This window comes from Alligator sinensis, unplaced genomic scaffold (genome assembly GCF_000455745.1).
Source record: "Alligator sinensis unplaced genomic scaffold, ASM45574v1 scaffold570_1, whole genome shotgun sequence".
NCBI lineage: Eukaryota > Metazoa > Chordata > Crocodylia > Alligatoridae > Alligator > Alligator sinensis.
This window is the reverse complement of record NW_005841997.1, coordinates 375,186-396,637: the sequence shown is the minus strand read 5'-3', so window position 1 is coordinate 396,637 and position 21,452 is coordinate 375,186. Positions and strand designations below refer to the sequence as shown.

General features: G+C 45.3%; 1 protein-coding gene across 1 annotated transcript; it reads left to right on the top strand.

Moving 5' to 3' along the window:
* Nucleotides 1–15,515: 15,515 nt before the first annotated feature.
* Nucleotides 15,516–18,228, top strand: GSC2 (goosecoid homeobox 2). Its single transcript, XM_025201527.1, has 3 exons — nt 15,516–15,819; nt 17,249–17,496; nt 18,036–18,228. The coding sequence occupies exons 1-3, from the start codon at nt 15,516–15,518 to the stop codon at nt 18,138–18,140; spliced, it is 657 nt and encodes a 218-aa protein (XP_025057312.1). The 3' UTR covers nt 18,141–18,228.
* Nucleotides 18,229–21,452: the final 3,224 nt, after the last annotated feature.

Here is a 21,452-nt window from a genome sequence, read left to right as displayed (position 1 = left end):
CTCGCCCAAGTCACTGATGAAGATGTTGAATAGTGCGGGCCCGAAGACTGAGCCCTGGGGGACCCCACTGCCCACATCCCTCCAGGTCAAATAAGGCCCATCCACCACCACTCTCTGGGTGCGGCCCTCAGCCAGTTAGTGACCCATCTGACCATGTATGCATCAACACCACTGTCTCCTAGTTTCTTACTGAGAATGGGGTGAGAGACTGTATTGAAGGCCTTCCTGAAGTCCAGAAAGACTATATCCACTGCGACACCCGCATCCAAGGACTTGGTGACCTGGTCATAGAAGGCCACCAGGTTGGTTTGACAAGACCTGCCCCTAATGAACCCATGCTGGTTGTCCCTGAGCATAACCTCCCCTGCTGGCCCTTCCTGGACACGTGCCAGGATAATTCTTTCAAAAAGCTTCCCCAGGACCGAGGTAAGACTCACGGGCTTATAGTTTCCTGGGTCCTCCTTCCTCCCTTTTTTGAAGATGGGGGACCACATTGGCCCTTTTCCAGTCCTCCGGCACATCGCCCGAGCACCATAAGTGCTCGTAGAGCTGTGCCAGGGGTCCCGCAATGACCTTTGCTAATTCCCTCAGCACTCTGGGGTGGAAATCATCAGGACCTGTGGATTTAAATACATCTAGCCCCTCCAGAAGTTCCCTGACATCTTGTTCAGTTTTTATTTTAGGCTTCTAGGTAAATGAACACACACATTTATGTAAAATGTTGAGTGATCACACCTCAGTCTGTATATGCCTAACACTTTTCTTGGTTAATACAAAATTAAAATTCTTAGAAGCATTTATCAATGGGGAGAAAAAAAACTTGTTATTGCAGACACCAAAAAAAAAATCATTGGAACCAGGTTTGATGTTGGTTTGTTCCCATTTTACCCTAGGGAATACCTCATGATATACCACAGACTTTCTTTTTAAATATAGCAGAATGTAACAAAACAAACCACAAAACCCATCTCCTAATCACTATGGGCTTGTCTACACATCGCTCTATGGCGATGTAGCGACACACTACATCGCCATACAGCATGCTCTGGCGACATAGCAATCACGTGGGTCTACACGTGATCAGTAGCTACATCGCCATAGCAGCGCACTCCCCCATTTAAGCGTACCACTACAGTGACGTAGCGGCGAAATCTAAGCATGGGCCGTGTGCACAACGCAATACAGGCAGTTCCTGTACCGTGCTTTAGTGCTTCCAAAAGGAAGCGCTAAAACACGGCACCGTAGCAACGTTGCCATATGGCGATGTATAGACGTGCCATAAGTGCTTCAAACTAAGTTCTCATTGGCACAAGTGTAGAAATGTTCCCTATTGCAGCAAAATCCAAACTGAAGGCTAATAAAATATTCATGCTTACATGCTTAACGATATAAAATCAAATGCTTGTTTGAAGTAAGCCAAACAGAAATATCTGTCTTTAGTCTAGCACAGTGGTTTTCAACTTGGGGCCTGCAGACTATGTCTAAGGGGTCCACAAAAGGTGACTATGATCAATCAAAAGTATGTAAATACCCACAATTACAATTCAGAGGGGTCCACACCTCCATTCAGTATTTTTAGGGGTTCGCAAATGAAAAAAGGTTGAAAACCACTGATGAAGTATATTAATATCCTACAGTCATTAGTGAATGGACTCTGGCAATAGAGGAAGCATTATTGTAGCAGAAAGCCCCTTTTCCTCTTGCCTGCAGTTGCTCTCCCCTCCTTGGATATGTTTTTCCTCTTCTACCTTTTCTTCCTTCCTCTTTCTTTCTCTTTAAGATAAGGAATTGTGTTTTAAAATTTGTATGTGCGCATTTTGTATCTCCCCTTGTATTTTGGTATTTTTATCTATTTGTGTGCCATGGCATTACTTTTGTAGCTTACATTTTATACTCCTCACCTCTCAACTTTCAACTATAAATGTGTTTAGTAACAATGTTAACAAGGGCAGGAGTCAAACGGCTGCTTCCCTGTATCAGGTCGGCCCCTGAAAGAGTGAGTGAATCAGTGATTGAGTGCGTAACACAGTAGCAGACAGTAATTAACACCTAGGGAAACTGCAGACCAACCAATGGAAGAAATCAATAGAAGACAATGTAACAACCAGGAAATCTCTAAATGTCATTGTTCAAGGGCTAGAAGCCCTGGTCTGAGTTAATCAACGCCGGGGACCAACTTTTGGGATGAATATCTCCAGATTGACCGCTCCCAGAGCCCTATTCAAAATTCATCAACGGACTCCCAAACCTGCACGTATATGCGGATGACCCCTGGGGCTGACAGATGCCATCCAGTAGCCACCGAGGGGGAAGTCTCATGAGGGTCAATGACTCCTGGATTGGGCAAACCTGAAAACTGGGGAGTCACCAAAGTCTGCCAAGGACAGATAAAAGGCAGTGAAAAGTGACCCTCAGTGGTGCCCTCTTGATCTCCAACTTGACCAGCACCCGACCTGTCCAGACAGAAGGACCAGCTGGCGACCCCCTTCTGGAAGATAACACCATGCTGAAAGAAGCCTCAACTGGCCATCGACGGCAGACTCCAGTGCTTGTAGGATAGGTATACCTGACTCTTGTAGCTTGCTACTGTGTGTGTGTGCATGTGTGTGTGTGGGGGGGGGACCAGTCCCAAGGTTTATGATTTAACTTCATTACAGTGTTTCAATCCACCTAATAAACCAGAATTTTAAGGATTCCACGTTGGACATTTGTAGCTAACATTATTCTTACTTTACAAATAGAGAATGGAAGCACAAAGAAACTAGTTTGCCTGAGATTGCATAGAGAAAATGAATTAAGTCCAAATCACATAAATGCCAATCCTGTGCCTTAAGTACAAGGCCATCTTTCCAGTAAACTGTAAATATCATTCGTATCTGCTCAGGACAAGACATTCTTTTCTTGCTGTAACACTGATAAAAAAGCAGGCTTTGCATTATGCTTAAAGTGAATTGAAATTAACTAGTTCATCTTTATCTTCCTCAAATTGTTCTCCTTTTTCCAGCGTAGGAATTAATATGGTAGTTGAATCACAGGTTTGGAATTAGGTCAGTAACTCACAAGCAAGTATATCGATGTAGTTTCATCAGCCTTTTATAGAATACAAGTTGTTCAATCTGTACAGAAGTGTTTGTGAGCGCTGGGTAATGGCTAGAATAGTGATTTTCATAAATTGTGGCACAGGACACTCGCATTAAGCATTTACACATCCATATTCAATCCTGCATCCTTTTAAACTGCATACTGAGGAGCAGTATGTGAAGTGGCAGTTTTACAGTGAATCAAAATAAAGCCACGTTGAGTTGCAGATATTCTGGGCAGAAAAGCCCACCCACTGTCTATGTTAGTTCATTCCAATGTTTATGTCAAGCATACAAAAATAATTAAAATTAAGTTTAGAAATGGTCAAACAATATCAAGTGTAAAATTCAGCATATAGCAAGTTAAGCCACATAGTTCTATGTAGTGTCTCTCCTCACTCACTCACAACACCATGCCATTTAGTTTGGCTGTTTGGAGGGTGATTAAGCACTGGAACAATTTACCTAGACAGGTTGTAAAATCTTCATTAGTGGAAGTTTTTAGGCACAGGTTAGACAAGCATTAGGCTGGGATGCATCTGGAAGGGGGTGTTCCAGTTTTGAACAGATGGTTATATTAGGTGATCTCCTGGGGTCCCTTCCAGCCTTATTTGTCTGCAATACTAATGCACAAATCCCCATCTCCATGCCATAAATAAATAGTAAATAATGGCAGTCACCAAGATGACAGCTGAATATTACCTCTGCATGGAAAAGTCTGTAGAAGCTGACTAACCCCAACTATCTACTGATGGTGTCATGTCAGAAAACTTTGTAGGGAGTGGAAATCCTTCAGAGGATGTGGCATTGTCAAGGTTTGCAAGGTTCATATTCAGGGATTTCTGATCAAGGTGGCCAATGTTCCTGAGATTGCTGGTGGATTTAAATTATATGGGATTCCCATAGTGTTGTGAAGTCCCTGGTGAACCAGTGTGCCCAGACTGTGCCCTGGGTAGCAAGCACAAAAATACAGTATCAGGAAAGGATACTATTTATGCTGTGGTCTTCACAGAATAGTGATGATATGAGCATTTGTCAGACATAGAGGTGAATGGAGATGCTTGCCCTTTCAGTGACTCTTCTGTGATTAATCTTGCAATAGTTATTAATGCTAAATCCAAACTGCACAACATTATGAAACCAAAGGGGACCCTTTCAAATACCAGCACATTATCTGTTTCCAGCTCCTTCCTCTCTCCTTTGAATAAAGTCAGGTCCATTCAGTGAATAGTTTCATAGTTTCATAGTTCGTAGGGTCAGAAGGGACCTGAGCAGATCATCAAGTCCGACCCCTGCCATGAGCAGGAAAGAACGCAGGGGTCAAACGACCCTGATAGGTGTCTATCTAGCCTCCTTTTGAAGACCCCCAGGGTAGGAGCGAGAACCACTTCCCTTGGAAGTTGGTTCCAGCTCCTAGCCGCCCTGACTGTGAAGTAGTGCCTCCTGATGTCTAGTCTGAATCTACTCTCCATCAACCTATGGCCGTTATTCCTTGTTACTCCCAGTAGTGCTTGGGGCAACAGGGACTTTCCCACTGCCTGCTGGTCTCCCTTGGCCAGTTTATAGATGGCCACCAGATCCCCTCTTAGCCTTCTCTTGTGGAGGCTGAACAGGTTCAGGTCCCATAGCCTCTCCTCATAGGGCCTGCCCTGCTGATCCTTGATCATGTGAGTGGCCCTCCTCTGGACCCTCTCCATGTTGTCCACATCCCTCCTGAAGTGCGGCGCCCAGAACTGGACGCAGTACTCCAACTGAGGTCTGACCAGTGCTGCATAGAGGGGAAGGATCACCTCCTTGGACCTGCTCGTGATGCATCTGTGGATGCATAACAAGCTGCAGTTAGCCTTCCTGACTGCATCCCCACATTGGAGGCCCATGTTCATCTTGGAGTCTATAATGACTCCAAGATCCTATTTTGCCTCTGCACTGATGAAAGGGGAGTTTCCCAGCCTGTAGGTGTGCTGCTGGTTCTTTCTCCGTAGGTGCAGTACCCTGTACTTGTCCGTATTGAATCCCATCTTATTCTCATCTGCCCACCCCTGTAACCTGTCCAGATCCAATTGCAGTCTGTCCCTCCCCTCTAGCGTGCCCACCTCGCCTCACATCTTAGTGTCATCCGCGAATTTGAACAAGGTGCTTTTCACTCCCTCGTCCAAGTAGCTGATGAAGATGTTGAACAGCGCGGGCCCAAGGACCGAGCCCTGGGGGACCCCACTGCCCACATCCCTCCAGGTTGAAAATGACCCGTCCACCACCATTCTCTGGGTGTGGCCCTCCAGCTAATTGACAACCCATCTGACTGTGTAGGCATCGACACCACAATCTCCTAATTTTTTAATGAGAATGGGGTGAGAAGAATGAAGATGCAAGGGTTCTGATTTGCACGTCTCATTCACTTTGGTAAGAGCTCAACTCCTTCCTACATTCAGCCTCTAGGGGTGCGTCCAGACGAGAGTGCACGTGCCTCTTGCGGCATCTCAAACCAGTTTGAGACGCCACAAGAGACATGCTGAGAACAAAAAAATGTTCTGTGCACTGCATATTTGCAGCACAGGCTCAAAATTTGATACCTGGATTTCCAAGTATCAAATAAAAACACCCCCCCAAAAAATGGAGCTGGGCATGGTTCCCCACTCTATTGGTGACATGTAGGGGGTGCATGCAGGTGCAAGTGCACCCGCTGAGCATAGTGGTGCACCCCCTACAAAAAGGTGCTGCTGACACTGTTGGTGGCGCCTGCGGGTGGTCACCACTCGCTACCCTGCCCCTCCTTGCCACCGTCAGCATCTGCGGGCGGTCGGCGATCACCACTGGCTGCTGCCGATGCTGCCAGTGCATCTGCAGGTGGTCGCCGACCCCTGGTTGGCACTCGCCACCTCCCCCCACCGCGCCAGCGGCATCTGCGGGAGCTCCCAGCTTACTGCCACCATACTCCTGCTGCCCACACACAACCCCCCCCCACAGTCCCCCACAATCCACCCACAACACCCACATCCCCAAGCCACCACCACAAACCCCTCACCCACATACCCAGCCACAAACCCCAAACCCTCGCACAAGTCCCCTACCGCTGCCCCCTCCCCAAACATCACCCCCACAAGCCCTACACCCACCCACAAATTCCTCCAACCCCCCCTCCAAATTGTTTTACACTTGTAAATATATCAATAAAACATTGCCCAACTGATCTCTCTCTATATAGTGGCATTTCATTTTAATAGCGGAAGAACACTATTTTGGGTATTTTAATATGAAAATTTGGGTTTCTTATCAGAGTATTTGCAGTTCGGAAATAGGGAACACCAGGATCTCTGCTGGTGAGACAAGTGGCGAGACACTGCCCAGGGCCAGCACTGGGGACCCAGCTGGAGGGGAGATGAGGTGTCTGACCTCTTGGCCATTTGGGGCCAAGAGGACACGCTTTGACAGTTCAAAGCAGGCCACCACAAGAAGCACATCTTCTGGGCAATAGCTTCCCAGATGGCAGAGCAGGGGCACCCCATCTGGGTCTGGCAGGGTCGCAGCCTTGGGGCCGCAGGTCCAAAGGGGCAGATGCTGTTGCAGATAGCAGCAGGTCACAGCGAGGCAGCAGCCCCCACTGCCAGACTGCTGCAGTGGGTAGAGGGTGCAGGGGCCACTCCAGGTTAGGGCTGCTCCAGCAGTCCAGCTGGCACAAGGGCTAGTGTCCCCAGATACCAAGTGGTTGGGCCTCAGAAGCCTCTAGCTCCCCCTGGCTGCAGATCTGGGAGGAGCTGGGCAGGGTTATTTTGCCCCAAGTGGCAAAACTTGCCCCACACCAAAGTGCATGTCTGGGCACATGTGCTGAGGCAAAAATCCTCAACTCAAATTTGTGCCACTCCTATCTGAGCTGCTGCAAGCGCACATGCCTGCATGTGTGGATGCACCCTAGGGTCCCTTTGGGAGATGGCTTTTCTTAGGAAAACATACAGTGAATTTCTCCATTCTGCCCTTTTGGTGTTCCTGGCTGTTGTAGTTACTGAGCAAACTGTGCCTTTGACCCTGCCTTATCTCAGTGGACCTGGCCTGACTCCAGGTGGACTTAAGTGATGCTCTCATTCATGGACTGGGGCCTGGGTTGAAGTTCCCTGATAGTAACTATAATTTACCTCTGAAGATCTGTTCTCTGCTGTTTGAAGCCAATGAAAGTGGTTAAGACAGTGACCAAACAGCCTCTCCAAAGCAAATAATATTAATTTAGATCAAAAGTATTTAAGTGAAAACCTATTTTAAAAGCCATAAAAAAGAATATAAAGATAAATAAGCAAACCATAAAGTTATCTGGCTTTTTTTCTAAAGTTTACCAGTCCTTGAATCTGGGAAGGGAAATTTTTTTAGACTCCATCTGCAGTCTCTCTCTCTCTCTTTCTCTTGTCCCCCTCCAATGCTCCAAATGGCCAAATAAGCTTGTATCTCCTTTGAAGATATGACTTGAGTGTATGCTGGTCTACCCTTATCTAAGGCATGTTTTTCTTTCCTGTTTGTTCTTCTTACTGTATTATGTTAGTCAACAGAACAAGAGGAAATCCTAATTTCCTGGCCCCTACCCTGGGGATCTTTAAGAAGAGGCTGGATACTTACCTGGCTGGACTCATTTGAGTCCCGTTTTTGTTTTTAGGGTGAGTGGTTTTGTTTGTGTTTTTGGGTTGTTCTCCCGCCCTGGCGGGGGGTCGGGCTAGAAGATCTATTAGGTCCCTTCCGACCCTGAAACTATGAAACTATGAAACTATAATACTGTAATCCACTGTAGTTACATGGTAATTTTGTGTCACTAACTGGATCACTTAAACCAGCATTTCTCAACCCGTGGGTTGTGACCCAAAACTGGGTTGCAAGAATATTTCAAAGGGTCGTAAGCTGCAGCAGGGCAGAGGGGTGGCGGGAAGGCACCTGACCCTTCCAGTGGGGGAAGAGGGCAGTGGAGAGCTGAGTGGCCAGGCTGGTGGCACTGGGGCTAGTGTCTGTGCTTGCAGGGGCAGGGCGGCTGGGAGACACTGCTCTGGGGCTGGGGGGGAAGGGGGGCGGTGTGTGACCAGACTACCTGGCACAGTGCAGCAGCCCCAGCCCAGGACGGGGTGGGGGGGGAGGGTGCCATAGGCCACTCCTCCTCCTCCCTCCAGCCTGTGCCAGGGCCAGGCTTGCTCCACTGCCTCCTGCATAAGACGGAGCTGTTGCAGCCACCGTGCTCCAGCCTGAGCAGGCAAGGCTGGTGGGGGGCAGGCAGCTGCGGGTTGGGAGTGAGGGACACCAGCATAGCTTCGGGGGACAGGGAACTGGAGGTTGGGCACTGGCAGGGCCAGGAGGGTGTGGGTCGGGACAGACCATGGATCTTTTCAAATGGGTCCCAGTAGGAAAAAGGTTGAGAACTACTGACTTAAAACATCCATGCTATTATTACACATCCATAGATAGTACATAGCAGTTCCATGTTAGTCCCACAGGTAATGCTCCCTTTCTTTTTTCGGAGCTTCTCATTCTCCTTTCCAAGGATTTGATAAGGGCCCAGATGCTTCAGCCTTGATTTTCTAGTCCTTCACACAGTCACAGATTTTGGATCACATAGCCCCCGATTTTGGAGGTCCAGCTGAAGACCCCCAAATTAGAAGACACAAAATTACTAGTCTAAAAGTTTTATCAGGATTTTAAGAACGATGTGTTTCTTGTACAGGTATTAGGTTATGAGCAAAATAAAGACAAAAATAGATAAAAATGAGTATTTTGTTACCTAGTAGCCAATTGTATTTGAGAACAGGTCATTTCGCTCCTAGTTCAGCTCTGTGGCAAAGATCAGGCCTTTAACCTCTTGTTAAAATAATTAGTAATGCTTTCTGGAGTGCTTTTCCAAAGGTTGAAAGCCTTGACCTCTTCCATCTCTATAATGGATGTCTTACCTCTGCAGAGTCAGAATTATAGCTGATGATATGGAAAGGAACTCCATTTCTTGCTAGACAAAATTCCCATTCTTCTTTTAAAAGGATAAGGATATTAATTAGGAGAATTGATGTTAATCCATCTCAGTGCCTTTAATTTGCATTAGTAAAATATGCATTTAATCTTCCATTCACTTAGCCTGAATAGGACTCCGAATTTCTAGTCTTGACTAAACTAAATAATTTAGTGTCGTCTTCAAATGCTATCACCTCGCTGCTCAATTTCACTCCAGTTTCAAGATAATAAATATTGAACGCCAGTTCAAATACGCTCTTTGTATCACTATTTGCCTTTGGTTGCAATAAAATGTTATAAACTATTCCTAGTTGCCTTCTGTCCAAATTCTACATTTCCTGATTTATAGTGGTACTTTACTATTCAGACCAGGACCACTTATTTTCTATAATAACTTTGTAGAAGAAACTTCTGAAAGTCCAATGCTAACTGGTTCCCCTTTGTCTACTATTTTACTGGCACATTCAGAGAATCAAAACAGATTAGTTAGGCGCAGTTTTTTGTTTTGTCTTTATTAAACCTGACTATAACTGTTGACTACGTAAGACCTGGCACTTTATCCACTAATTCCTGGCAAAGTACTCTTTGTGAACTAACTAAGGAAGACCTTGAACCGCTGTGTTGTCTGGCTGGCTTCTTATACAGTCCTACCTATCCTTTTCAGTTAAGCTAAAAACAGATATCATGTTTCTCCTGGGAGAAAGCCTTTTGTTCTGGGGTCCTATGGACCTACAATCCCATTATCCTATTTTACATACCTGTGAATTATGCAAGATAAAATGTACTAATGCTTTTGAGACAATTGTGGCTTATTCGAGATAATTGCCATCTATTCCAGGGATAAGATAGTGTGTGATAGGCTGTACCTCTCTCTTTTTGTTCCAGATTTTGAATTGGATTAAAATCAGAACTGCTTCAAAACCCATGCCTGGTTTTACCTTTAGTAAAGCTAATGAGCCAGCTCTTCAGCTGGTCTGAACTGGCACAGCTCCATGGACTGTGGGCATTGGTTGGCATAGCCCCGTTTTTAATCTAGTAAATTAGGAAAGTTGTATAACAAGGTGGCAGCATGCTGTTACTCGCACAGTGAACGCTGCTCCTTGGATCTGCCCCAGAGAATTCCCAGCCTACAGTTTTTGACAACATTGGTGACATTTTTTGCAACATGGAAGCCCAGTTCCAGCCCCGAGGCCCTGTACAAGGAAATCAGAGGTGCACATGAAGAAAATCAGGTCCTGTGCACTGATTCTTCAATGCCCTGAACCGTGTATAGATTAGTTACTGACACAAAAAGACCACGAAACAGTTCTGTGCTGGCGCTCCCCAACATTGACACTCGGAGAAGCCTTTTACACTCTCTTCAGGCACCTGTAAATGGCTAAACAAAGTGTAAGTCAGGAGAGACTCGGGCCCGGGATGCAGCGGGATACGCGCTGTACGAACACGACTCTCGTGGCCTGTGTCCTGCTGACAGCAGGCGGGGGAGGGAAGAGAAGGGGGCATTTTTCTCTACTTTCACCACAGGAAGGATTTTCAAAACCTATAAATTCACTTTTGACAAATGAACGGCTAAAGCAGATTAACCTTTCTGTTAATCCTCTATAATGGCTTTAGAATCTCCTTAACCAATAAGAAAATGATAAGAGCCCGTTTCTTTTCTTTTATCTATATCTATATTGTCCCCCCTTGTCTACATTTTTCTTTCTTGTTTTATTTTCCTTTTCTTTTCTAATATGAAATAGCCAAGAGATCGTATCTTGGCGGAGGCTCAGTAAACACAACATCAGTAATCCCTTCCCTTTATTCCCCTCCGGTAGCAGGGTGCAAAGAAGTGTCTGCCGATTGGGATTTGATTACCAGCCGCTATCAAAAGTCTCTTTGTAAGATCTGGGTCCTAAATCCCATAATTCTTTGATAAAAGAAGTATTACCAGTCCATTTTCTGAAGTGAAAGGTATAGGGGGAATGAAAGAAAGCAATCAGCAGAGATACTAATAGGCTAAGTGCGTGCGTCTGTGTGGTGGAAAGGCGGGGACATGAAGGGGAAGCCAGTGAAAGAAGCCCTTTGTCACAGGCGGGGAAAAAGAATTAATCCGCTTCAAAGTGCATGATTATTACAGCTAAACCCAGAAGGGGGAAGATTCTGCTTTCCCTTACACCAGTTTAGTCCCCACCTGACTTTCTCAGAGAAAAGTCTGGCCGTGATTCTCCCTGTGTTTGTTCTAGATTTGGGTGTCTGCATTCACCTAAAAACAAGTGGGATTTATAATAATGAATAAATAGACTTCTGTGTAACAGGCCTAATTTTCCCCTGCCCTGTATAGAGCATTGCATTTATACCAGTGGAAAGTAAGAGAAAACGCTCCCAGAGCAGATGGGCATGATTGAATTCTTCTTTCATACCAGTGCAAAATTATAGAATTGCATTCTTATAATATGTCAAATGCAGACTAGCAGAGGGAGGAAGATATCAAGAGGCAAAGAAAGGAAAGGAAGAAAAGTAGCTGGTATGTTTTCAAGTGAGGTTTCTTCATAAAGGAGGAACTGCTAGGTAAAAAAACCTGTAGGGAGGCTGCTATACGATAGCTAGAGGAATCAGAGGGAAGGTAGGGCTGAATGAGAGAAGGGGAAAGGAAGGTTAGTAGAGACAATGTTCATGGGGTCAGTTGATAGAGTGGCTGTCAGAGGCTTTTTCCTGGAGAGATCTCCAAGGGTAATAGAAATCTCCTGGTCATGAAGAACTCTGCTGTTCAGTGTGAACTGACTAGGAGAAATGTTGAGCTGAGTGTTTTTTTCAGTATACTGATGCTCAGTTTTATGTCTCCTTCTCATCCTACCAAATCTTTTATTCTTTTTATTCTTCTAGTGTATGACTGGTCTATACTGCAAAAGAGGTATGTGCTCAACTTGGGTCAGCCAATTCTGGTAATTGTAGGTTAACAGCAGTAAAGACTGCAGTTTGCTAAGTGAAGGCCCTCATTTCCAGAATCCACTCCTTTCACTGATCCAGTGGTAATGGCATCTAACAAGCTTTATGCCTCAGGAGATTGCCTTGATTAGTCCTTTTGTTTGGTCAGTCTTTTCCTCTTTCATTCCTGCAGAGAGGAAAGCATGCCTGATGCTATCTCTGGAGGCAGTAGCGGTGGCTTTCCAGTTCAACCCTCTCTGGTCCATAAAATTATTAATAGAAACTGATGGTTGAGCACCTGGCTGACATGAGAACAAGGATCTCTTGATGTTAGCTGAGACCAAATGGGGAGGTGTTGGGAAGTGCTGGGGAATACACAAAGGAGGGGGCATGGGGTCTTCCTTACCATTTTTTGAAATACCCCATGCCATTTCCTTTGCTTTAGGGGGCTCAGCTACAGTCAAGACAAAAAGTTGATGCCATAAGTTTGAGTGCCCCATGATAAATATGACCACTGAAATAACTGCTGTTGATAAAATTTTATTCAGAAATTTACATTTTTGGAAGGAAAAGAGAGAATCTGTGTGGGGTGGAGGGGAAGGTTGGAGGGGACGATTTTATTAGCCCTTCCCAAGAATGTATCTATCATAGAACAGCCTGCATTTAACCATTGTAGGCGCCTCTGGAGAAATGGCCCTTTGACCAACCTGCTTTGAGTGAATGAACTGAAATATGCATATTATATGTTAAGGCAGTTATCTCATCGTATTGCCTAATATGCCATTATATCCATTATATGCATTCAGCTTGCCTTTATAACTAGTTTGTTTTGGTAAATCAAAATTATTCATAAAAGAAAATTGCTCAACATGTTAATCCAACCTTGTGCCAAACACCATTTCTTTGACAGGGCTTAAATTAGTACTGGCCCTGTCAGCAGAAGAAAGGAAATGGGGAGGCAAATAAGTAGTAAGAATATTCGTAATCAAAGGGACTTTCATCTATTATAAATCAAGTGAAACATAAGTCAAGTGAATTGGAAAAGGCAGTAAAAAAAGGCTTCTGAAACCAAGTAATGAGTTTTATAGACCTAATGATCAGAGAGACCTAATTAATTGCTTGATTAATGTAACTATACAGTTCTTGCAAAGATCCAACTAACATACATGGACTATGAATCTAGGAACCGGATGGTTCATACAGCTGTGTCATCCTGCTTAAAATGACAGTTTCTTAAGTGACTTTCCACTGATACATAATGAACTTAGTGTGGGCTTTAGCAAAAGGATGTTGGGAAGTTTAAAACGGTTGCTTGCAAATTAGCCCTGGAAAAATACTGACAGAAAAACTAGTGTGGAAGATAAACAGAGACCTGAAAAGCTCAGCAACTCAGCCGTGAGAAAAATCTTGTCAAAATAGGATGCTGACTATACCTTGATGTGACATGGGTTCAGAGAGGTCCCCCTGCAGAAAATGCTGGTAACTGATATGGCCAAGATGTTTTGCTCAGACAATTTTTTCCAAGGATAAAGACTCCAAGTCATGGCAAAAACTGCAACAATAATAAAAACAAGATCCTTAAGGAGTCCTGTTTTCAGACTAGATGGTGAGAACGTGCACCACGATGGACATTCTACCGGACTTCTACATTTGGTAAGACTCATGAATCCACCTCAAAAGTGAACAGCCTTTGGGATAATCCCTCTGGAATCAGATGAAAAGGACAGGTGCTGCTGAGCTAATCTGGACCCAGTCTGCAAGACCCCCTGGGTTGCTCCCATTTGGTGTCTGCAGGCCTCACACTTTGGATGCGGCAAGCAGGTGTCTGGATTCTTCAGAGCTGACCTTGGCTGCAGACAAGGTCCCAGTGCTGTTGACATGATGCCTAGATCCTTCTGTGTCTACCTAATCTGATCCTGAGGCTGCATTACTGGCACCCAGGTCCCTAGATCCCCTCCCCAGTGTTGGTTGTGGCAGTGCAGCAGCGAAACAAAGAGCACATGGGTGAACTGAACAGTGCTCTCCAGGCATCCTTGTATGCTTGCAAGTGTGTGTGGCTGGAAGTGAGCCAACAGGAGTTCCGGCCAAAAGGAAGAAAGGAAGGACTCCATCCTTTGACTGTAGGGCCAGAAATACCCAAGCAGAGGTTGTATTTTAGATGAGATGTAAAGTGTTGCATATTCTTGTCGTTTTCTCACAAGTTTCATGATGTTTGCTGTTTTTGCTAAAGCCTTAGCTTCTGAAGCCATACTGTTATGCTAGAATCCCAATTTTCATTGGATTAAAAAATGAGTGGGTAGTCCTTCTAGCTGCAGAGAAAACTTGAAAACATGACCCACAACAGCTCAAAAAGAGGAAAGAGAATGAAACAAACTCATAATGTAACATTCCTAAAATCTCAAGGTTGTTTGGCCTGCCTTATGAATTGGTCCCAAGAACCTGGCTACTTTATGAGCATTGAAGAACCCATGGCATTATTTTGAATGTTAGGTCTGGCGCCAGTCCAATTTGAGAAATTGGAGGCATTATTTTTCTACACTTTTTCTTCAGAACTTGAATATGTTACCATGCGCTGTGGTTAACCTGATCCGGTCCACTGCAGAGGTAGGTACACTTCAGCAGAGGGGCATGAGCTGATATAACTACAGCTGACTGACATGACAGGGCATTATGAACCTAATTAAGTTCAATATATAATGTGCTTTGAAATCCTCAGAAGAAACGTGTTGTATACATGCAAGGTATTGGCATTAGCATTATTTAGACAGAGCACAGCAAAATACAATTTTCCTGTGCTCTGAGCAAAAAATAAAGCAGCTTTTGCTGAGAATCCTCAATTAGTAAAGGTCTGGGCTGTTGTTAAAAATGATTTTTTATCAAGCTGAACTCTCCCTCCTTCTCTCATACTGTATGATATGACAGCTCCCTTTTGATGGAAAAGCTTTCATTTGGCCAGAGAAAGGGATAATTTGCTTCTTTTAAGGAGTTAATCCTCTGGTCCATTTCTGGGCTGGAGAACAGCTATTCTCCCCCTGCCTGGAATCAGAGACTCCAACACAATGGAGATCATAACCACCTCAAATCTACACTCGAGATGGAGAAATCAGATTTCCTCCTAGAGTCATTTCTGTGGGATTAGCTAAATCTTAGATCCACACTAACCCTTCACAAAGCTGCCAAGATTAGTTAGAATTTATTTTATTCACAGGGGGGTTTACGGTTTTCTTTCCAAAGGGATTATATATATATGTGTGTGTGTGTGTGTGTATGTATTTTTAGGATGGCCTCAGTTATAAAGCAGCTAGCTTAGGTGGAAAAAAGTGTGTGTGTGTATATAATATTGAAATCCCAGGTGCAAGAATGACAATCACTTTAAGCTAAAAGAAGACAAGGCAGCAATTCCATATGGCATCACTGGACTGTTTTAAAAAGATTCAGAGTGCAAGCTGTCCTCTTCTTTGTAAGTCCGCACGGCATGCATAAGGCTTTTGTGAAGAGCAAACCCTATCTCCTCCAGCTGCTGAATGCGAACTGCCGGTTGCCACAGCCACCATTCCTGGAAGAATGTCTTCAGAAGCATCGCTGGACGTGGACCTCAGCAGGAGAGGCCTGAAGAAGCAATGCTCCTTCACCATCGACAACATTCTCTCCAGCCCGCGGGAGAGAAATCCTCAGGTTCTGGTGCCGTTCTGCCTCCGGGGTATCTTGGACTGTGAGCCCAAAGGCCTTTGTGCTCTAGAGGCTATCACGGCCAGCTCTCTGCAGGAGGAAGAGGATGAAGAGGAAGAACTGGAAGCTGCTGGGTGCAGCTGCTGCTGCTGTTCTCACACAAGTGCTCATTCCCTTCAGGACCCTCCGAATTGGCTAGGTGAGTACGCTCTTTTATGATTCACTGCCAGACTCTCATTGAGGGGGCATCATATCTCACTTGCACAAGGGCAACAGTACTCTGTAAAGAAGCAAAATCAAGGGACAGAGCAACTTTACAGCTCTGTGGCCCGCAGCCTGGCCATCTTGCATTGTGTTTTTGTTAGACTGAACCTCAGCAAGGTTGGGGTGGGTTGATTTTCATGGGCATCTGCAAGGAAGAGCTAGAATGTGGCAGGATATCACGCGGATGATGCTGTAGCTGGCACACTTCTTTACGAATCAGTATTGAGTCAGTGCCTCTGCAGAACTGGGCTGCTCCTGTCTAAATAAGATTAAAAAGCAAGACCTTAACTTCTTACAGCCTCTGATAAGCCTACAGCACTCTGTACCAGTAGAGCTCTTAATCTCTCACACATAACTGGGGTAAAACCAAACTACATTTCTCCCATCCCTGTTTTCAATTGGGTCCAGTATTCTTTACTCCTTGTTTCCAGGTGTTGTGGAGGTTTGACATACTACCTTACTGAGAGGGCTCCGGCAACGCATATATGCATGTGCTTGAAATTAAATATAGTTGAACATTTTGTTGTTTCACCCCGAGGGTGGCTTCATTTCAGGGTGGATGAAGTGGTCTATGCATGCAATTGGCACGGCAGCTGAAGTCTGCCAGTGCGGCATGTATCCAAACCACTAGGTTATTAGCACTAATCTATTACTGCACTGCAAACAGTTTTAAAATTATTAGTTAATATTAGTCAACCACCTTGAAGGGGAAGGCTGCTCAGGCCTGTAGCTAGTAAGTGGTACAAAATCTGGCTCTTTAGTATGGGAGTGGCTGTGCTTTTATTTCATTACATATAATGAAGAAAAAGTGGTATTTCACCTCAGTGAGTTCTGGATCAGCACTTGCAGAAATCCTGGCACAGTGAAGGAGAGATGTAGGCAGGGATTGTGTAGTTTATGCTAGTTATGATGTTTTTACACTAGTTATAGTAATTAAAAAAAATGTCATGGCTTTTAAACCCATCTAATGATTTTGGGGGCCTGACTCCTGACTTCTTTTAAGGCACAGGTTTGGCAATACTGACACTGATAATCTAGCTACGTGACAGTATTACCAGCCTTTTCTTTCCTCTCACCTGAAGAGTTCCTTTCTGACCCTTTCCTTTACCCAAAGCCCCACCTCAAGGCAAGAGTGCCTTCATTTCAGCCAAGGTAGCTGAACCTGACCTGAACCAAAGTGAGTTATCAGAGCTGATCCATCCTAAATCACCTAGCAGGGTTAAAGCAATGTGTAATCTGCCTTTCTCTGTACCATCCCCAGTTTCAGCCTGCCTGGGATTAAAAGCAGAGATCTGTCTTCACAGTGATCTGCATTTTAGGACTGGAATAAAATACTGTACATTTCCAACTCTTTTTTTCATTAGACACCAGGTTCCCCTGGCCTATGCGGCTTTTTCATCCTACTGTGAGAGCCTGTAAAAACCCTCGGGGGAGCCAAAGCGAGCTGCAGACCTTCCATCAGATCCAGAGGCGGACCCGGCGGCACCGGACTATCTTCACAGAGGATCAGCTCCAGGCCCTGGAGGCTCTTTTCCACCAGAACCAGTACCCGGACGTCATCACCAGGGAGCACCTTGCAAATCGTATCCACTTGAAGGAGGAGAGAGTAGAGGTGAGATTTTTTCATACTCTGGGCTGGCAAACTATTTTCCACCCTATTTGCTGAAAAGTAGATGCCCAGGAATCAGGCTAGATGGCTGCATACTCCACACCTCAAAGTACCACTTAAATAGCACCCTTAGAAATTCAGTAGGATGCTATTTAAACCCAAAGCATAACGGAGGAGCACAAAAGAATGCTCATGTAAGTTGATTCTACTGATGTGGCCTTCAGTGCTTGTGCATTCCTGTAGATGCATATGGGAATGCACCTGCGTGCTAACACACACGCGTGCGCGCATACGTACACTGTCTAATTCTGCTGCTACATCTCTGTTCTGGTATATATTTCTATTCTCTCTCTGTTCTACATAACCAAGGGGATTCCCAGTGTATTTTGCATGTGGCTGAACAAGAATTCTGCTGAGATCCTGCGGCGACTCCTGTACTAAGAGTCCAAGGCAGGAGTATGGAACAGCCTTTACAGTCAGAATAGGGGGCCATTAGGCATAGGCTCAAGACAAATGCTTCATTTTTTCCTTTAAATCCATAGGTTTGGTTTAAAAATCGACGGGCCAAGTGGCGGCATCAGAAGAGAGCTTCTGCATCAGCACTCATCCTTCAAGGCACCAAGAAGCCACCTGAGGAGAGCTGCTAGGGGTGGAAGCTAAATCTCACCTAGCCAACACAGAGGCCACCAACTTCCCCAATTCCCTGGTTTCTCTGGGAAGCGGTAGCAGACTGAAGGGAGGCAGAGAAATAAAGCAATAAGGGAATTGTGTAATTATAGCAGGGTTGGCAAGCCGGTCAATCAACTGGTCAAATATTGTTAATTGACCGGTCAATTGACTGCATATTTTTGACCGGTCAAAGATTAAAAAGCATTTTATGAGGAGTAAAATTTTTTTTGCAGTTTTCTTGACAGAAGTATGATTTTGTGTTGTTTTTGACACTTCTTATTGGGAAATTTGTGCTTTTTCTGTGTATTGTTTGACTGTATTGGCAATTTTTTACTATTTTTGACTGGACAATTGACCAAGCTTTATTTGACAGGTCAAATGACCAAACCTAAATTATAGAAGGAAAAAAGCTGGTCAAGACAGATGGGGTATTTTTTGGGATATTTTTCATTTTAAAGTACCAATGGTGCTTTTTGACTAGCATCTTCAACTTGCCTGCCCTGATGCCTGGCTCTCCATACAGTTGGTGATTAGGTTATTTTTAAATCCAAACAAAGTTTGTTGTGTGACAAGTAATAATAAATGCATCATATGGGGCATGTTCCTCCAAAACCTTAAGCATAAAAATAGCCAGAAGCCAGCACAAGGGATAGAACCTGCATCAGCATTAGTATTGTAGTTGTGTGTCTGGGGTGAATGGCTGTACCTCAGAGATAGTGAAAGATTTCTTTTTATTTGTCTTTATTTTGTGTATGTGTGTGCTTTATTATAAAGTAGAACTGGAGATGCCATCTAAAAATGAACGTTGTATTGTTTACCGTGTCCTGATGATGTCTAGCACTGCATTTTGGGGTCAAGGTGGAAATTGGTTGATTTATTACACAACTCAAAACAAGCACTTGCTGACTTCAGTCTTCAAAAGGAGCTCATTTGTGTAATAGTGTGTGTCTGCGTGTGTGTGTGGGGGGTACTTTGTGAAAGCACTGATGGCATGTTTTAATTAGCATCCCTAACTAATCAGACCCAGGCATGCAATCCAGTTGGCTGTTTTGAAAGACAGGGAGAATTTCTTTCCAAAACCAATCACCCTGCAGCTGCTCTGGTCACAAGGGGACAGTTGCACTGTGGAGTGATTGCAAGTGCCAATACAAATCAAAATGGCAAAAAATGTGTACATTAATATGTAACACAGCAGAGCAAGAGTGGCATCTGCTGGTGGGGTATTAATTAGAGCTTGTACAGACAGAAGCATATGTTTCAGCATGTAAGCAAGCTGTTCCTTTTGCTACTCCACTGTAATTGGAAAAGTAAACTCATTTTACTTTCTGGTTTCCAGCACTGAAGCCAAGCTTTGGGGGCTGGAGTGACGCCCTTTGCTTCGCAGCACCCCAGAAGAAAGACTTGGCTGCTTTTTTTGGGCAGCATTACCCTGTCTGCTGCATATGTGCTAAGGATTAGTATTATTGGCAGCATCCTACAAGCTTTTGTACCCTAGTTCTTGCTTCTCATCTCCATCTGTGTTAAGTCCTTTGCATAGATTCCTCCTCATTTTCAGATCCCTCTCCGGCTGACTATAGTTAAGAGGGAGAGAGAGAGAATTAAGCATGGCTGGAGTCTCTTGAAGCGCTTAGTAAAATAAAGATGATTCATAACATATGTATCAGGGAGACAACTGTTACTGGAACTGAAGTCCAGGCAATGACCTTTCTGAACGTCTGAAAAAAACCATTACTAAGGCCATCAAAATACTGTGACAGTAAATAAGATCTTTCACTTCTAGGGCACCCTTTCTTCCCTTCTCTGCTGAGGGGCTGACAGTGAGGGCCACCTGTTAGTTAAGAAGTGAGATAAACCTGAGTTTTTGCCTGTCTGCTGATATAACTAAAAGCAGGAGACTTTCTAGTGGTGGAAACTGTGCTGTCCTATGCAGTGTGCAGCTAAACAGTGCTGCCTGAGCGTGGGGGCTGCACGCCAGGAACTAGGGCATGAGTAAATGCAAACTTGTATTCAGTGTTCAAATGTTATGAGCAGCAAGCTATTTTCAAGATGGGACACAAGCAGAGGCAAGGTAATACCATCTGTTTCTCCAGTGTGGACCGTGTGAAAGGTACTAATCTAGCATTAATGCACTATTTGTCCTTTGAAACCTATCATGCAGTGCAGTACTCACAAGCAGTAGTTGTTGCTATGATGCTTACATAGATGATGCGTTAAGTAAAGGTATTACTGTGTTAAGTCTCATTTGTGTGTCCCTGGCAAAATCAGACCTCTCTCCTGTGTTCTGCTCACTCGTGTGGATTTTCTCTCTCAGAAATACGCACTTCATGCTTGCAGGCTGTCTGGAGACTTTCTAACAACTGCTCAACTTGCAGAGCCACCTTTACCAAAAGCGCTGCTGTATCGAGCACTTTGCTTCAGATTTGGCTCAGTCTGCAGCTAACTAAATGGGATAAAAGTGACTGTTGAGGCTTGTAAATACTATATTTACTCAAATATAAGACGAGCTCCCCCTCATCAGCATGTGGTGGGAAGCTCCTCATCCTATACTCACGCATGAAGCGGAGTGGCGAGCAGGTGGCTGTGGAGCCTGGGCCAGCGCCAGAGTCAGGCCCAGAGCAGCCTCCTGCTCTCCGCTCTGCAGCTTCTGCCCCCTTCCCACGCCTGCCCCCCAACTGCCAGGTGCGCTCGGCTCCTGCTCTGCCTCCCAGGCATGGCGCTCCTTCCCCTGCCTGGCCCAGCCCCAGCACCCACACGGCTGCTCCGCCAGGCAAGGGCCCCAGAGCAGGCAGCAGGAGCAGCACCCACTGCAAGGGGGAGGCTGGGAAAGAAGCAGAGACTGGGAAGAGTTTGGGCGGGAGAGGCAGAGACTGGAGAGCCGGGCGGGGGGAGCAGACTGGGAATCTTCCCGGGGAAGAGGCCGAGATGGAGGAGTTGGCGGGGGAAAAGGGCCAGGGCCAGGGCCAGGGCCCAGCTTTCTCTGCTGCAGCAGCAGAGGAAGGGATTCAAAACAACCCTCCCACGCTTTGACACAGAAAATTAGAACAAATTTATACATTTTTCATTGTAGAGCATTTAATTGCCAGGGGGTCGTTTTATGTTCGGGGTTGTCTTATACACGGCTAAGCGGCCGCCCCCTTGCGGACGCGGCACTTCCGGGACAGGCGCTGCCCCCGCGGCGCGGCAGGACTGGGCCACGGCCACACGGTCACGCCCCCCAGCAGGGGGCGCTCAATCCCTTGCGCCGCTCTAGCCGCGCTCTCTGTGGTGTGACGGCTGGCGCGGCCGCCCAG